Raw genomic sequence first — 18,038 nt, 5'->3', positions numbered from 1 at the left:
GACGCCGGAGCAGCGCCGCGAGGCCGCCTACGCAACCGACTCGCCCAACTGGGCGAGGTGGTTCGCCTTCGAGCATGAGGAGGCGAGGCGACGGGGCGTGCGCGAGGTCGACCGGAGGTCGCCGCCACCGGCGCTCGTCGTCCGCGTGGAGGACCAGGCGACGGAGGACGCCTATCAGGCGGCACTTGCGGTCGTCTTCCGGGAGAGCGAGGAGGATGAGCGGCGCAGGGCGGAGGCGGAAGAAGAGGCTCGGTACGAGGCGGCAATGGCGCAGACCCTTACCCTCTCCGCGGCGGGCGACATCGTGGTGCCGCCGGTGGCCCCGCCGTCCCCCATCAAGCCGGAGGCGGAGCCCGAGCCGTCCCCCATCGAGCGCTACTCCTGGACAGGAGTAGTGTGCAAATGGGTACGCGCGCCCCCGGTTTGGATGGGAGTGACGCCGGTGCAGGAGCAGGCGTACCTCGAGCACTGGCGCAACATCGGGGTGGCCGAGGAGCGCCGCGACGGCGAGTACCTCGAGATGCTCGAGCGCGACCTCGAGGAGGAGGAGCGCGAGGCCGAGGAGGAGGCGCGCCAGGCCGTGGTTGCACAGCCGGCCGCACAACCCCTGCGCCGGCACTGCTTGCGCCGGCACAACCCGACATGACGGCGCTCTGGAACACGGCGTTCGCCTGGGGCGGGCCGGCGCCGACGCTCATCGACCTCACGGACCCCGAGGACGACGACGACGACGCCTAGAGCAGCGGGCCGCCTCGTAATTTAGGTTGTTTTCTTTTTTTTAAATGCAAATGTGGACGCGTGGACTCTCGACGGCCTTCGTGGCTGGCTTTAATGTTTAATTAATGCTGTTTTTTCTTTTTTTAATATGCATGTGTTTTTTTTTTTTGGCGGCGTTAAAATGGGTCTCAGTTAGCGTTGGGCGCACACGCCGACCCAAATACGGAAGCGGGCATCCGTGTCCGTCTGACCGATCCAAACGAACAAAAAGCGGACAAAATCGCTGTCCGTTTATATCAGCCCGTTGGAGTTGCTCTTAATACCTCATATCAATGTGCTTGCATCTATCGATGCATTTGATTTTTCGATAGAGAGATTGTAGACTCTTCAGGTGTAGGTAGACGGACGTGACGTGACGCATGCAGAGACTTAATAGCTTAGCTATACTCTTGAGGTGTAGGTAGATAGACGTGACGCATGCAGAGATTTAATAGCGTGCGTGCGTCCTTGCGCACCCCTAGCCTCTACTCTACGCAGCTACTCCCTCCGTTCCAAAATAAATGATTCAACTTTGTACTAACTTTAGTACAAAGTTGAGTTATCTATTTTGGAACGGAGGGAGTATGCAAGTGAGGCCGTGATCGAATTATGCGAATTATGCGGCGGTTGTCGTGATGAACTATTATATTTGGGCTACGTACGTACGGTAGATATGTGGAGGACTCCGTCGCGTCTCAGCCGATCTTCAGTATGTGTGCTGCTGTGTACATTCGGACGTGTCCGCGAAGGTTTGAAGTGTCCCATTTCAAACTAGCTCCCTATTCATTGACGAGGTCTGGGTTCTCCGCGAGCATCGACGCGAGGGATTGCTTATTCGCGCGCTCGCCGGCGACCTGGCCCTCCGCGAGCTGGTGGTGCTCGTGGAGCGACAGGTTGTCGAAGATGATCCATTGACTAATTTTATAAGAGAACAAGCACTTCATCCGTGTTTCGCGATGAGTCGATAATACTCCCTCCATTTTACAATGTAGTGCTTTCTCTATTCTCGTGCTTCAACTTTGACCGTAAATTTAACTATCAAGGCCGATTGCGGCGGGAGCAAAAAATATATCAATGAATTCATATTCGAAAGAAGTTTTCAATTATATAATTTTTTCTTCCGCCGTAGTTGTTCTCATTGGTTAAATTTATGGTCAAAGTTGGACCTCAAAAAGCGTGGACGCATTATATTTTGAAATGGAGGGAGTAGTCGCTATGGAGGAACAAATTGAAAAGTCTGGAAGAGGAAGAGGCTGTCTGGTTACTGCCCAAGTCCGCCCAGCCAAGTCGCGGGCGCTGTGGGCGCGCCAAAATATCGGCGAGTAAATCGACCGCCCGCGTCTCGCCAACGATTTGGCGCAGAAACAAAGCGGAAAAGCTACGGCGGGTTTGGCGTGCCAAAATTTAGGCGTTCATCCAAACGAGATGTGAAGACCTGGTCAACGCCAATATTTTGGCTGAGCAGACATGGTCTACGATCCAAACAGCCCCGAAAATTCTATGGAAGACAATGTTGACATCAACACGGTTGATAACAATGTTAGTGACCATAATCTCATACTTAATTCATCGGCTTGTTTTTACTATGGATGTTTATGAACCAAGAATTAGGGTAATCTCAATAACAAGACAAGGGATATTCATATTTCCATATTTATATTAAAGGGCCGCATGTGCTCTTTTTGCCCCAGAGACCCCCGAATTGACAATATCTCAAACTAAGTTGCAAAGCCGCCGATGTTCTAGAATTACAGCACAGGCAGGAGGTTTTAGAGGGGTTATTAAAACGGTCAGGCCAAGGGCTTTGGTCTGAGAAAATGCTCACATTAGACTCTCTTTTTTGCGGGAAAATGATCATATTAGACTTCATAAACTCTACTCTAAACTATGCTACATGGTCTAACTAACACCTGCCATCCATTTGAAAGAAGATTATCCTCTACTAATTGAAAAGGAAAACACCATCCACAACATTCAGGAACCCCTCATCGTCAGCCAAATTGTCTTCCTCCTCTTCCCCATCCACGACGCAAACGTTCAGATCCCAACAGAGACGATGACGTGGTCTCACTTCCATGTCTGTGACATCATCTTCGTCCTCGTTGTTCTGTCGTCGCTTCACCTGTGGGGAGGAAGCGGAAGCCACATACGTCGAGTCACACAGGTCAGAGGTCAACACCACAATGGCATCCTCCGGACCGACCACGTCGCCGTTGCATCCCCCCACCATTCTTCCGCCCGCTATCGCATTCTTGATGAGTATTTCTGAATTGCGATCCAGTCGGTCGACACCGTCGATCAGTATTACGCGGTGAGGGTTCTCCTCGATCGCTTCGAGCAGCCTCGCTCCAATGTCGCCGCCGTTGTCCGGTGATCGCTTCCTCTTGATGGTGAGTTTGCCGGTGCGCGCAGGGATGTCGGTGTTTCCCTGCAGGGCGGTGAATTCGGCGTAGGAGCCAAACACAAGCCTCGCGAGCTCTAGAGCAATCGCCATCTTGCCGCCACCGTCCCTTCCTTGGAAGAACAAACATGTCATTGGCCTGTTCCCCGCCCTCCGTCTCGTCACGCCGGATCTGCACCGGAGCACCGTACTGGATATACCAGGAACGATGTTTGCGTGCCGCGGAACTCGCTGCTCAAGCGCGTCACACAGGATCCTGAGATTTTGCGCGGTGAGCTCCGTGAACTTCGGCCGGCTGAAAGCACCCTGCATGTGTCACGGGTAATCAGATCGTGAGTTCACGACTTCATGCATGAGAGATATTACACACACATGTATCTATCTGAATGTGTTATGCGTACGTACGTTTGCTTGACGACTGGTGCCGCAGTATGTTGTACATTTGTGGCGGTGGAGCCACGGAGGCAGGATCGCCGTCGTTGCGTCTACCTTCGTGCCCCATAAGAAAGCCGGCTGCCCTGATCCTGATTTTGCTTTGCTCGCTTGACATTCACTTCAAGAAAACAGGGATAATTAGTTTTTCTCAGCCCCTCAGAAATAGATAAAATCATTCGACTAGTCAAGTACCATGCATGCGTCTACATTGGCTAAATGACAGTCGTCTATTATTGCCTTGTTGTCAACTAGATTTACTTCTAGCACAAACTAGGATAGTACTATCTCCATTCGAAGATACATGACTTCATACAAAGGATGCAATATAACCTTTTTCAACTTCTTTTTTTGCGGGGTATAACCTTTTCAACTTTGAATATGAACATATAAAAAATATTAATAATGTTAACGTAAAAATAGTACTATCATAAAAAATATGTTCTTACCAACATACATGTATACAATATTACAGCCAAAGATACACAGATCATGTCAGTATCTAAAACAAGAAGCAATTTTGTGAATAGAGTGAGTAATCTTTTACAAGGGAAATAATTTCTATTATTATGTAAGTGAACTAGTGCGAATTATTCCCGCAAAAAACTAGTGCAAATTAACTATAGGAGAAAACTACGGAGAATAACTAAAGCCATAGAAACGTTCTTCCTCACGTTTTTTAATTTGCCGGCCAGGCAACTGGTATTTCATATTCAAAACCATTACTATAATGCCATCAACTGAAACAAAATGTTAGAGAACCATTATTTTAATTTGCTAGTCTTGTTTATTTTCTTCAGCACACGTCCATGTACCATGAGGTAAGGAGAGTGGTAGCGACTATAACAGAGTTGAGGAGCCACCTGCGAAGTGAAAATGACGAAGGTGGAGGACGATCGAGGAGGATAATTGTAGAGTTAAGGAGAGTGTTAGGTCCACACGTCCATGTACTAACTCTGGTCAGGACGAGGTGCCCGTGGGACATAACAAATTAACAAGCCGAAGGCGATGATTACACTGTTGGGTAAGAGAATGGTGTTTGCAGTAGCAAGGTGGGGAGAACAGTAGTAATAGGGTCGTCCAACCGTTTAAGGAATATAGAGATTTACTAGAAAAGCACCACACCGCTGATGTACAAACCTGATGCACGTCCCGAAGAGCTTTGCTACACACATGGAAGGATTTCGTGGACGTTGTTTACAGGACGTGCTGATGTGAAAAGTTGTGATTGGGAAGAAGAGGTGAAGCTGGCTCCATCCCCGTGAAAATCAAGGGGAGAAGTTTAGCAGTAAGTTGGAAGGGGTCCGTTGTAGCCCCGTAAAGTTTCATGTGTGTAGCATTTTTGCGTCCCCACCAGAGTATGTAATTTAAACGCCAGTCATAAACGTGCATGCGACACTCTGGATGTGGTAAAGTACCTTCCGTCCGGGACGACGTCGGCGACGACCGGCGGGTGGAGTTCCGGGACGGTCTGAAGAGAAAGAGATGCTTGTCCACCAGCCCTAGCCTTCATCGGAACCGATCTGGGAGAAGGCGTGACGTCGGAACTTGCCCTACTCAACTGCTCCGACGACACGACGCTGGCTCTGACCTGGGAGCTAGCCAAGCCAGCCGAGCGCATGACACGGTCGACGCTCGGGTCGTCGAGGATGGAGAGTACGAGCTGCTCGAGCTCGACCTTGCCGCCACTGCGCCCCCGATGCGCCTGCGCCCGCTTCAGCGCGGCCACGAACGCGTTCGACGGCGCCGGCTCGACGCGGTCAGCATCGTGGGCGACGGCGGACGCTGGCCTGGCCTCTTTGGCCAAGGGGAGGCGGCCGAGCGCCATGCCTAGGCAGAGGTCGAGCGCGCTGTGCTGCATCGGGAGGGACTGGGACCTGGCGCAGGCGGCGCGGAGGATGCCTGCCGTGGCTGGGGAAGCCACGAGCATGGCGCTGGCGATGTGTAGTGGCGTCACCTGCGCATGGCCCCGCCGCCCCGCCAAGCTCACCGCCTGCCGCACCACGGCCGCCGCCTCCTCCCCCAGCGCGTGCGCTTGCCCGCCGGTGAGCCTGAGCCACATACTAGAACGATCGTCCTACGCTACGCTACCTTTTTTTTTCTTTTTGCGACAGTCCTACGCTACCTAGCTGCTACTGTTCGGGTGTAGCGAGACAGACATGACGCACGCAGAGATTTAAGCGCGTGCGTGCGTCCGTCATTGTGCACCCCTAGCCCCTACTCTGCGCAGCTATGCAAGTGAGGCCGTGATCGAATTATGCGGTTGTCGTGATGGACTACTTGGCTACGTACATACGGTAGATATGTGGAGTACCCCGTCCCGTCAGCCGATCGTCACTATGCAAGGGCATCTCCAACGCCATGCATCAAATCGGACACGCCAAACGTTCCATGGACACGTTCGAACGTGCTCACAGATAGCAGTCGTCCGACCCGATGCACCAAATAAAGACAGGCACGGCATTTCTATTAATATTTAAGATTTCCTTCACATAGTAAAAATGAAGGCACCCTAGTCGTCTTTGTCGGGTGTGGTCACGTCGGTGTCCCATGTTTTTTGCTCTTTGCCGCACGTGGGCATGTCCGTGTTTCACGTCCTACGCTTCCATGCCGGAGTTTGATGCCCGGCCGTCAATGCTTGAGCAGGATGGTCCAATCTCGTCGTCATTGTGAGCCGGCGCAAATGACGCAAAGCTGCCAATGTTGGCAGCGTTCCCATCCGCCACCGCATGTGCCGCTCCCAGTACGCCTCCGCCACGATCTCCTCGAACAAGCGGTCGCGCTCCGCCTCAATTACATGGAGTTGCCATCACTCGTGGCGGATGGTGTGGGCGCTCCGCACTGACTTGTACAACGCCCGATGTTCATCGACGAAGCCTTGGTTCTCCATCAGCATGGTTGCCACAGCTTGCTCGTTCCCCTGCTCGCCCACGATCTGGCCACCCGCGAGCTGGTGGTGGTCGAGGAGCGACAGGTTGCACTTCTAATCCTCTTGCTGTAGATGGAAGAAATATTTTAAAAAAATTCCTACGATCACGCAATATCTATTTAGGAGATGCATAGCAATGAGAGGAAAGAGTGTGCCTATGTACCCTTGTAGACCGAAAGCGGAAGCGTTAAGTAACACGGTTGATGTAGTCGAACGTCTACGCGATCCAACCGATCAAGTACCGAACGCACGGCACCTCCGCAATCTGCACACGTTTAGCTCGGGACGTCCCTCGAACTCTAGATCCAGCTGAGGCCGAGGGAGAGTTTCGTCCGCACGACGGCGTGTTGACAGTGATGATGAAGTTACCGACGCAGGGCTTCGCCTAAGCACTACGACAATATGACCGAGGTGAAAATCTGTGGAGGGGGGCACCGCACACGGCTAAGAGATCAACTTGTGTGTCTATGGGGTGCCCCCTCCCCCGTATATAAAGGAGGGGAGGAGGGGGCCGGCCGGCCTCATGGTGCGCCCCCAAGGGGGGATTCCTACTCCTACTAGGAGTAGGTTTCCCCCCTTTCCTAGTCCAACTAGAAGGGGGAAGGAAGGGGAAGAGGAGAAGAAGGAAAGGGGGGCCGGCCCCCTCCCAATTCGGATTGGGCTTGGGGGCACGCTCCCACCTCTTGGTCGCCTCCTCTCTCTTCCACTAAAGCCCATTTAGGCCCATTAAGCCCCCGAGGGGTTCCGGTAACCCCCCCTGATACTCCGGTATATGCCCAAACTCATCTGAAACCATTTCGGTGTCCAAACATAACCTTCCAATATATCAATCTTCATGTCTCGACCATTTAGAGACTCCTCGTCATGTCCGTGATCACATCTGGGATTCCGAACTACCTTCGGTACATCAAAACACATAAACTCATAATACCGATCGTCATCGAACGTTAAGCGTGCGGACCCTACGGATGAGAGAACTATGTAGACATGACCGAGACTCATCTCCGGTCAATAACCAATAGCGGAACCTTGATGCTCATATTGGTTCCTACATATTCTACGAAGATCTTTATCGGTCAAACCGCATAACAACATACGTTGTTCTCTTTGTCATCGGTATGTTGCTTGCCCGAGATTCGATCGTCGGTATCATCATACCTAGTTCAATCTCATTACCGACAAGTCTCTTTACTCGTTCCGTAATGCAACATCCCGAGAGGGCCCAGAGATACCTCTTCAACAATCGGAGTGACAAATCCTAATCTCGATCTATGCCAACTCAACAAACACCATCGGAGACACATGTAGAGCATCTTTATAATCACCGAGTTACGTTGTGACGTTTGATAGCACACTAAGTGTTCCTCCGGTATTCGGGAGTTGCATAATCTCATAGTCATAGGAACATGTATAAGTTCTGGAGAAAGCAATAGCAATGAACTAAACGATCATAGTGTTAAGCTAACGGATGGGTCAAGTCAATCACATCATTCTCTAATGATGTGATCCCGTTCATCAAATGACAACTCATGTCTATGGCTAGAAAACTTAACCATCTTTGGTTAACGAGCTAGTCAAGTAGAGGCATACTAGTGACACTCTGTTTGTCTATGTATTCACACATTTACTAAGTTTCCGGTTAATACAATTCTAGCATGAATAATAAATATTTATCATGATATAAGGAAATATAAATAACAACTTTATTATTGCCTCTAGGGAATATTTCCTTCAGTCTCCCACTTGCACTAGAGTCAATAATCTAGATTACATTGTTATATGATTCTAACACCCATGGAGTCCTGGGGCTGATCATGTTTTCCTCGCAAGAGAGGCTTAGTCAATGGGTCTGCAACATTCAGATCCGTATGTATTTTGCAAATCTCTATGTCTCCCACCTTCACTTGATCGCGGATGGAATTGAAGCGTCCCTTGATGTACTTGGTTCTCTTGTGAAATCTGGATTCTTTTGCCAAGGCAACTGCACCAGTATTGTCACAAAAGATTTTCATTGGACCTCATGCACTAGGTATGACACCTAGATCGGATATGAACTCCTTCATCCGGACTCTTTCATTTGCTGCTTCCAAAGCAGCTATGTATTCCATTTCACATGTAGATACCACCACGACGCTTTGCTTAGAACTGCACCAAATTACAACTCCACCATTCAATAAAAATATGTATCCGGTTTGTGACTTAGAGTCATCCGGATCAGTGTCAAAGCTTGCATCGACGTAACCATTTACGACGAGCTCTTTGTCACCTCCATAAACGAGAAACATATCCTTAGTCCTTTTCAGGAATTTCAGGATATTCTTGACCACTGTCCACTGATCCACTCCTGGATTACTTTGGTACCTCCCTACTAAACTAATAGAAAGGCACACATCAGGTCTGGTACACAACATTGCATATATGATAGAACATATGGCTGAAGCATAGGGAATGACTTTCATTTTCTCTCTATCTTCTGCAGTGGTCGGGCATTGAGTCTGACTCAACTTCACACCTTGTAACACAGGCAAGAACCCTTTCTTTGCTTGATCCATCTTGAACTTCTTCAAAACTTTATCAAGGTATGTGCTTCGTGAAAGTCCAATTAAGCGTCTTGATCTATCTCTATAGATCTTGATGCCAATATGTAAGCATCTTCACTGAGGTCTTTCGTTAAAAATTCTTATTCAAGTATCCTTTTATGATATTCAGAAATTCAGTATCATTTCCGATCAACAATATGTCATCCAGATATAATATCAGAAATGCTACAGAGCTCCCACTCACTTTCTTGTAAATACAGGCTTCTCCAAAAGTCTGTATAAAACTATATGCTTTGATCACACTATCAAAGCGTACATTCCAACTCCGAGATGCTTGCACCAGTCCATAAATGGATTGCTGGAGCTTACACACTTTGTTGGCACCTTTTGGATTGACAAAACCTTCTGGTTGCATCATATACAACTCTTCTTTAAGATATCCATTAAGGAATGTTGTTTTGACATCCATTTGCCAAATTTCATAATCATAAAATGCGGCGATTGCTAACATGATTCGGACATACTTAAGCATCGCTACGGATGAGAAAGTCTCATCGTAGTCAACTCCTTGAACTTGTCGAAAACCTTTCTCAACAAGTCGAGCTTTGTAGACAGTAATATTACTGTCAGCGTCAGTCTTCTTCTTGAAGATCCATTTATTCTCTATGGCTTGCCGATCATCAGGCAAGTCAACCAAAGTCCACACTTTGTTCTCATACATGGATCCCATCTCAGATTTCATGGCCTCAAGCCATTTTGCGGAATCTGGGCTCATCATCGCTTCCTGATAGTTCGTAGGTTCGTCATGGTCAAGTAACATGACCTCCAGAACAGGATTAGCGTACCACTCTGATGCGGATCTTACTCTAGTTGACCTACGAGGTTCGGTAGTGACTTGATCAGAAGTTTCATGATCATCATTATTAGCTTCCTCACTAATTGGTGTTGGAATCACTGGAACTGATTTATGTGATGGACTACTTTCCAATAAGGGAGCAGGTACAATTACCTCATCAAGTTCTACTTTCCTCCCACTCACTTCTTTCGAGAGAAACTCCTTCTCTAGAAAGTATCCATTCTTAGCAACGAATATCTTGCCCTCGGATCTGTGATAGAAGGTGTACCCAACAGTCTCCTTTGTGTATCCTATAAAGACACATTTCTCCGATTTGGGTTCGAACTTATCAGGTTGAAGCTTTTTCACATAAGCATCGCAAACCCAAACTTTAAGAAACGACAACTTGGGTTTCTTGCCAGACCATAGTTCATAAGGTGTCGTCTCAATGGATTTCGATGGTGCCCTATTTAACGTGAATGCAGCCATCTCTAAAGCATAACCCCAAAATGATAGCAGTAAATCAGTAAGAGACATCATAGATCACACCATATCTAGTAAAGTGCGGTTACGACGGTCGCACCATTACGTTGTGGTGTTCCAGGTGGCGTGAGTTGTGAAACTATTCCGCATTGTTTCAAATGAAGACCAAACTCATAACTCAAATATTCACCTCCACGATCAGATCATAAAAACTTAATTTTCTTGTTACGATGATTTTCCACTTCACTCTGAAATTCTTTGAACTTTTCAAATGTCCCAGACTTATGTTTCATAAAGTCGATATGCCCATATCTGCTCAAATCATCTGTGAAGGTCAGAAAATAACGATACCCGCCACGAGCATCCACACTCATCGGGCCGCATACATCAGTATGTATTATTTCTAATAAGTATGTTTCTCGTTCCATTGTTCTGGAGAACGGAGTCTTAGCTAGTCATCTTGCCCATGAGGCATGGTTCGCAAGCATCAAGTGATTCATAATCAAGTGATTCCAAAAGCCCATCAGCATGGAGTTTCTTCATGCGCTTTACACCAATACACCTAAACGGCAGTGCCACAAATAAGTTGCACTATCATTATTAAACTTATATCTTTTGGCTTCAATACTATGAATATGTGTATCACTACTATCAAGATTTAGTAAAAATAGACCACTCATCAAGGGTGCATGACCATAAAAGATATTACTCGTATAAATAGAACAAACATTATTATCTAATTTAAATGAATGATCGTCTCGCATCAAACAAGATCCAGATATAATGTTCTTGCTTAATGCTGGCACCAAATAACAAGTATTCATGTCTAAAACTAATCCCGAAGGTAGATGTAGAGGTAGCGGGCCGACGGCGATCACATCGACTTTGGAACCATTTCCCACGTGCATCGCCACCTCGTCCTTAGCCAATCTTCGCTTAATCCGTAGCCCCTGTTTCGAGTTGCAAATATTAGCAACAGAACCAGTATCAAATACCCAGGCGCTACTGCGAGCATTATTAAGGTACACATCAATAAGATGTATATAAAATATACCTTTCACTTTGCCATCCTTCTTATCCACCAAATACTTGGGGCAATTCCACTTCCAGTGACCTATCCCTTTGCAGTAGAAGCACTCAGTCTCATGTTTAGGTCCAGACTTGGGCTTCTTCACTTGAGCAGCAACTTGATTGCCGTTCTTCTTGAAGTCCCCCTTCTTCTCTTTGCCCTTTCTTCTTGAAACTGGTGGTCTTGTTGACCATCAACACTTGATGCTCCTTCTTGATTTCTACCTCCGCGGCCTTTAGCATCGTGAAGAGCTTGGGGATTCTCTTATCCATCCCTTGCATATTATAGTTCATCACGAAGCTTTTGTAGCTTGGTGGCAGTGATTGAAGAACTCTGTCAATGACACTATCAACTGGAAGATTAACTCCCAGCTGAGTCAAGTGATTGTGGTACCCAGACATTCTGCGTATGTGTTCACTGACATAACTATTCTCCTCCATTTTGCAGCTATAGAACTTACTGGAGACTTCATATCTCTCAATTCGGGCATTTGCTTGAAATATTAACTTCAACTCCTGGAACATCTCATATGCTCCATGTGTTGGAAATATGCCCTAGAGGCAATAATAAATTGGTTATTATTATATTTCCTTGTTCATGATAATTGTTTATTATCCATTCTAGAATTGTATTGATAGGAAACTCAGATACATGTGTGGATACATAGACAACACCATGTCCCTAGTAAGCCTCTAGTTGACTGGCTCGTTGATCAATAGATGGTTATGGTTTCCTGACCATGGACATTGGATGTCATTGATAACGGGATCACATCATTAGGAGAATGATGTGATGGACAAGACCCAATCCTAAGCCTAGCACAAGATCGTGTAGTTCGTTTGCTAAAGCTTTTCTAATGTCAAGTATCATTTCCTTAGACCATGAGATTGTGCAACTCCCGGATACCGTAGGAGTGCTTTGGGTGTGCCAAACGTCACAACGTAACTAGGTGGCTATAAAGGTACACTACAGGTATCTCCGAAAGTGTCTGTTGGGTTGGCACGAATCGAGACTGGGATTTGTCACTCCGTGTAAACGGAGAGGTATCTCTGGGCCCACTCGGTAGGACATCATCATAATGTGCACAATGTGATCAAGGAGTTGATCACGGGATGATGTGTTACAGAACGAGTAAAGAGACTTGCCGGTAACGAGATTGAACAAGGTATCGGGATACCGACGATCGAATCTCGGGCAAGTATCGTACCGATAGACAAAGGGAATTGTATACGGGATTAATTAAGTCCTTGACATCGTGGTTCATCCGATGAGATCATCATGGAACATGTGGGAGCCAACATGGGTATCCAGATCCCGCTGTTGGTTATTGACTGGAGAGTTATCTCGTTCATGTCTACATGGTTCCCGAACCCGTAGGGTCTACACACTTAAGGTTCGATGGCGCTAGGATTATAGGGAAAGTATGTACGCGGTTAACGAATGTTGTTCGGAGTCCCAGATGAGATCCCGGACATCACGAGGAGTTCCGGAATGGTCCGAAGGTAAAGATTTATATATGGGAAGTCCTGTTTTGGTCGCCGGAAAAGTTTCGGGTTTATCAGTAATGTACCGGGACCACCGGGAGGGTCCCGGTGGTCCACCAAGTGGGGCCACCAGCCCCGGAGGGCTGCATGGGCCAAGTGTGGGAGGGGACCAGCCCCTGGTGGGCTGGTGCGCCTCCCCACCAAGGCCCAAGGCGCAAGGGAGAGTGGAAGGGGGCAAACCGTAGGCTCAGATGGGCCTAAGGCCCACCTAGTGGTGCGCCCCCCTCTCTCCCCCTTGGCCGCCTCCCAGATGGGATCTGGGGGCTGCCGCCACCCCTAGGGAGGGAACCCTAGGTGGGGGCGCAGCCCCTCCCCTTCCCCTATATATATACTTGAGGTTTTGGGCTGCCAGAGACACGAATTCTTCCCCTGTTGGCGCAGCCCTACCCCTCTCCCTCCTCGTCTCTCGTAGTGCTTAGCGAAGCCCTGCTGGAGTCCCGCGCTCCTCCACCACTACCACACCGTCGTGCTACTGCTGGATGGAGTCTTCCCCAACCTCTCCTTCTCCCCTTGCTGGATCAAGGCGTAGGAGACGTCACCGGGCTGTACGTGTGTTGAACACGGAGGTGCCGTCCGTTCGGCACTAGGATCATCGGTGATTTGGATCACGACGAGTACGACTCCATCAACCCCGTTCACTTGAACGCTTCCGCTTAGCGATCTACAAGGGCATGTAGATGCACTCTCCTTCCCTCGTTGGTAGACTTCTCCATAGATTGATCTTGGTGATGCGTAGAAAATTTTGAATTTCTGCTGCGTTCCCCAACAGTGGTATCAGAGCTAGGTCTATGCGTAGTTTCTATGCACGAGTAGAACACAAAGTAGTTGTGGGCGTTGATTTTGTTCAATATGCTTACCGTTACTAGTCCAATCTTGATTCGGCGGCATTGTGGGATGAAGCGGCCCGGACCGACCTTACACGTACTCTTACATGAGACTGGTTCCACCGACTGACATGCACTAGTTGCATAAGGTGGCTGGCGGGTGTCTGTCTCTCCCACTTTAGTCGGATGGGATTCGATGAAAAGGGTCCTTATGAAGGGTAAATAGAAATTGGCAATTCACGTTGTGGTTTTAGCGTAGGTAAGAAACGTTCTTGCTAGAAACCTATAGCAACCACGTAAAAAAACTTGCAACAACAATTAGAGGACGTCTAACTTGTTTTTGCAGCAAGTGTTTTGTGATGTGATATGGCCAAAGGATGTGATGAATGATATATATGTGATGTATGAGATCATGTTCTTGTAATAGGAATCACGACTTGCATGTCGATGAGTATGACAACCGGCAGGAGCCATAGGAGTTGTCTTTATTTTTGTATGACCTGCATGTCATTGAGAAATGCCATGTAAATTACTTTACTTTATTGCTAAACGTGTTAGCCATAGTAATAGAAGTAATAGTTGGCGAGCAACTTCATGGAGACACGATGATGGAGATCATGATGATGGAGATCATGGTGTCATGCCGGTGACAAGATGATCATGGAGCCCCAAGATGGAGATCAAAGGAGCTATATGATATTGGCCATATCATGTCACTATTATTTGATTGCATGTGATGTTTATCATGTTTTTGCATCTTGTTTACTTAGAACGACGGTAGTAAATAAGATGATTCCTCATAATAATTTCAAGAAAGTGTTCCCCCTAACTGTGCACCGTTGCGACAGTTTGTTGTTTCAAAGCACCAGGTGATGATCGGGTGTGATAGATTTCAACGTTCACATACAACGGGTGTAAGACAGATTTACACATGCAAACACTTAGGTTGACTTGACGAGCCTAGCATGTACAGACATGGCCTTGGAACAAAGAAGACCGAAAGGTCAAACATGAGTCGTATAGAAGATACGATCAACATGAAGATGTTCAGCGATGTTGACTAGTCCATCTCACGTGATGATCGGACACGGCCTAGTTGACTCGGATCATGTAATCACTTAGATGACTAGAGGGATGTCTATCTGAGTGGGAGTTCATAAGATGAACTTAATTATCCTGAACATAGTCAAAAGGTCTTCGCAAATTATGTCGTGGCTCACGCTTCAGTTCTACTGTTTAGATATGTTCCTGGAGAAAATTTAGTTGAAAGTTGATAGTAGCAATTATGCAGACTAGGTCCGTAAACTGAGGATTGTCCTCATTGCTTCATAGAAGGCTTGTGTCCTTAGTGCACCGCTCAGTGTGCTGAACCTCGAACGTCGTTTGTGGATGTTGCGAACATCTGACATACACATTTTGATAACTACGTGATAGTTCAGTTAAACGGTTTAGAGTTGAGGCACCGAAGACGTTTTGAAACGTCGCAAGACATATGAGATGTTTCGAGGGCTGAAATTGGGATTTCAGGCTCGTGCCCACGTCAAGAGGTATAAGACCTCCGACGGTTTTCTTAGCCTGCAAACTAAGGGAGAAAAGCTCAATTGTTGAGCTTGTGCTCAGATTGTCTGAGTACAACAATCATTTGAATCGAGTGAGAGTTGATCTTCCAGATGAGATAGTGATGTTTCTCCGAACTCATTACCACCAAGCTGCTAGAGCTTCGTGATGAACTATAATATATCAGAGACATATATGATGATCCTTGAGATATTCGCGATGTTTGACACCACAAAAGTAGAAATCAAGAAGGAGCATCAATTGTTGATGGTTGAACCACTAGTTTCAAGAAGGGCAAGGGCAAGAAGGGATACTTCATGAAACGGCAAATCAGCTGCTGCTTTAGTGAAGAAACCCAAGGTTGAACCCAAACCCGAGACTAAGTGCTTATGTAATAAGGGGAACAGCCACTGGAGCAGAATTACCCTAGATACTTGGTAGATGAGAAGGCTGGCAAGGTCGATAGAAGTATATTGGATATACATTGTGTTAATGTGTACTTTACTAGTACTCCTAGTAGCACCATGGTATTGGATACCGGTTCGGTTGCTAAGTGTTAGTAAACTCGAAATAAAAGGCTGCGGAGTAAACGGAGACTAGCTAAAGGTGAGCTGGCGATATGTGTTGGAAGTTTTTCCCAAGCTTGATGTGATCAAGCATCGCACGCTCCCTCTACCATCAAGATTGGTGTTTGCGTTGAGCATAGACATGATTGGATTATGTCTATCACAATACGGTTATTCATTTAAGGGGAATAATGGTTACTCTGTTTATTTGAATAATACCTTCAATGGTCTTGCACCTAAAATGAATGGTTTATTGAATCTCGATCGTAGTGATACACATGTTCATGCCAAAAGATATAAGATAGTAATGATAGTACCACCTACTTGTGGCACTGCCACGTAAGTCATATCGGTATAAAACGCATGAAGAAGCTCCATGTTGATGGATCTTTGGGCTCACTCGTTTTTGAAAAGTTTGAGACATGCGAACCATGTCTATTGGTGTATATGCATGAAGAAACAATGGACCGTTTGGACTCACTTGATTTTGAATCACTTGAGACATGCAAATCATACCACATGGGCAAGATGACTGAAAGCCTCGTTTTCAGTAAAATGGAACTAGAAAGCAACTTGTTGGAAGTAATACATTTTGATGTGTGCAGTCCAATGAGTGCTGAGGCGTGTAGTGGATATCGTTATGTTCTTACTTCACAGATGATTTGAGTAAATGTTGAGTATATTTACTTGATGAATCACGAGTCTGAATTATTGAAAGGTTCAAGTAATTTCAGGGTGAAGGTGAGAGATCGTCGTGACAAGAGGATAAAATATCTATGATATGATCATAGAGATGAATATCTGAATTACGAGTTTGGCACAGAATTAAGACATTATGGAAATTGTTTCACAACTAATACAGCCTGAAACACCATAGTATGATGGTGTGTCCGAACATCATAATTGCACCCTATTGGATATGATGCATACCATGATGTCTCTTGTCGAATTACCACGATAGTTTATGGGTTAGGCATTAGAGACAACCACATTCACTTTAAATAGGGCACCACGTAATTCCGATGAGATGACACCATATGAACTATGGTTTAGAGAAACCTAAGCTGTCATTTCTTAAAAAGTTTGGGGCTGCAACGCTTATGTGAAAAAGTTTCAGGCTGATAAGCTCGAACCCAAAGCGGATAAATGCATCTTCATAGGACACCCAAAATAGTTGGGTATACCTCCTGTCTCAGATCCGAAAGCAATAAGGGATTGTTTCTAGAATCGGGTCCTTTCTCGAGGAAAAGTTTCTCTCGAAAGAATTGAGTGGGAGGATGGTGGAGACTTGATGAGGTTATTGAACCGTCTCTTCAACTAGTGTGTGGCAGGGCACAGGGAGTTGTTCCTATGGCACCTACACCAATTGAAGTGGAAGCTTATGATAGTGATCATGAAACTTCAGATCAAGTCACTACCAAACCTCGTGGGATGACAAGGATGCGTACTACTTCAGAGTGGTACGTAATCCTGTCTGGAAGTCATGTTGCTAGACAACAATGAACCTACGAGCTATGGAGAAGCGATGGTGGGCCTGGATTCCAAAATGGCTCGAGGCCATATAATCCGAGAGAGGATCCATATATGAAAAAAAAGTGTAGACTTTGGAAGAACTACTTGATGGTCGTAGGGCTGTTAGGTACATGTGGATTTTAAAAGGAAGACGGACAATGATGGTAAGTATCACCATTAAGAAAGCTCGACTTCTCGTTAAGATGTTTTCCGACAAGTTCAAGGAGTTGACTACGATGAGACTTTCTCACTCGTAGCGATGCTAAGAGTCTGTTGGAATTATACTAGCGATTACTGCATTATTTATGAAGTCTTGCAGATAGGATGTCAAAATATTGTTTCCTTGATGATTTTCTTGAGGAAAGGTTGTATGTGATACAACCGGAAGGTTTTGTCAATCCTGAAAGATGCTAACAAGTATGCAAAGCTCCAGCAATCCTTCTAAGGACTAGAGTAAGCATCTCAGAGTTGTAATGTATGCTTTGATGAGATGATCAAAGTTTTTGGGTGTATACAAAGTTTATGAGAAACTTGTATTTCCAAAGAAGTGAGTGGGAGCACTATAGAATTTCTGATGAGTATATGTTGTT

The 18,038-nt window shown here is 46.5% G+C and overlaps 1 protein-coding gene across 1 annotated transcript; it reads right to left on the bottom strand.

The window, feature by feature from the left end:
- Nucleotides 1-2,607: 2,607 nt before the first annotated feature.
- LOC119300462 (protein SMAX1-LIKE 3-like) lies at nucleotides 2,608-5,651 on the bottom strand. The gene is made up of 3 exons (XM_037577410.1): nucleotides 5,008-5,651; nucleotides 3,563-3,710; nucleotides 2,608-3,463 (listed from the first exon to the last, which is right to left on the bottom strand). Exons 1-3 carry the CDS (start codon nucleotides 5,649-5,651, stop codon nucleotides 2,699-2,701), a joined length of 1,557 nt encoding a protein of 518 aa, XP_037433307.1. The 3' UTR covers nucleotides 2,608-2,698.
- Nucleotides 5,652-18,038: the final 12,387 nt, after the last annotated feature.

Source organism: Triticum dicoccoides, chromosome 5A (genome assembly GCF_002162155.2).
Source record: "Triticum dicoccoides isolate Atlit2015 ecotype Zavitan chromosome 5A, WEW_v2.0, whole genome shotgun sequence".
Classification (NCBI taxonomy): Eukaryota; Viridiplantae; Streptophyta; class Magnoliopsida; order Poales; family Poaceae; genus Triticum; species Triticum dicoccoides.
This window is presented reverse-complemented; position numbering and strand designations above follow the sequence as displayed.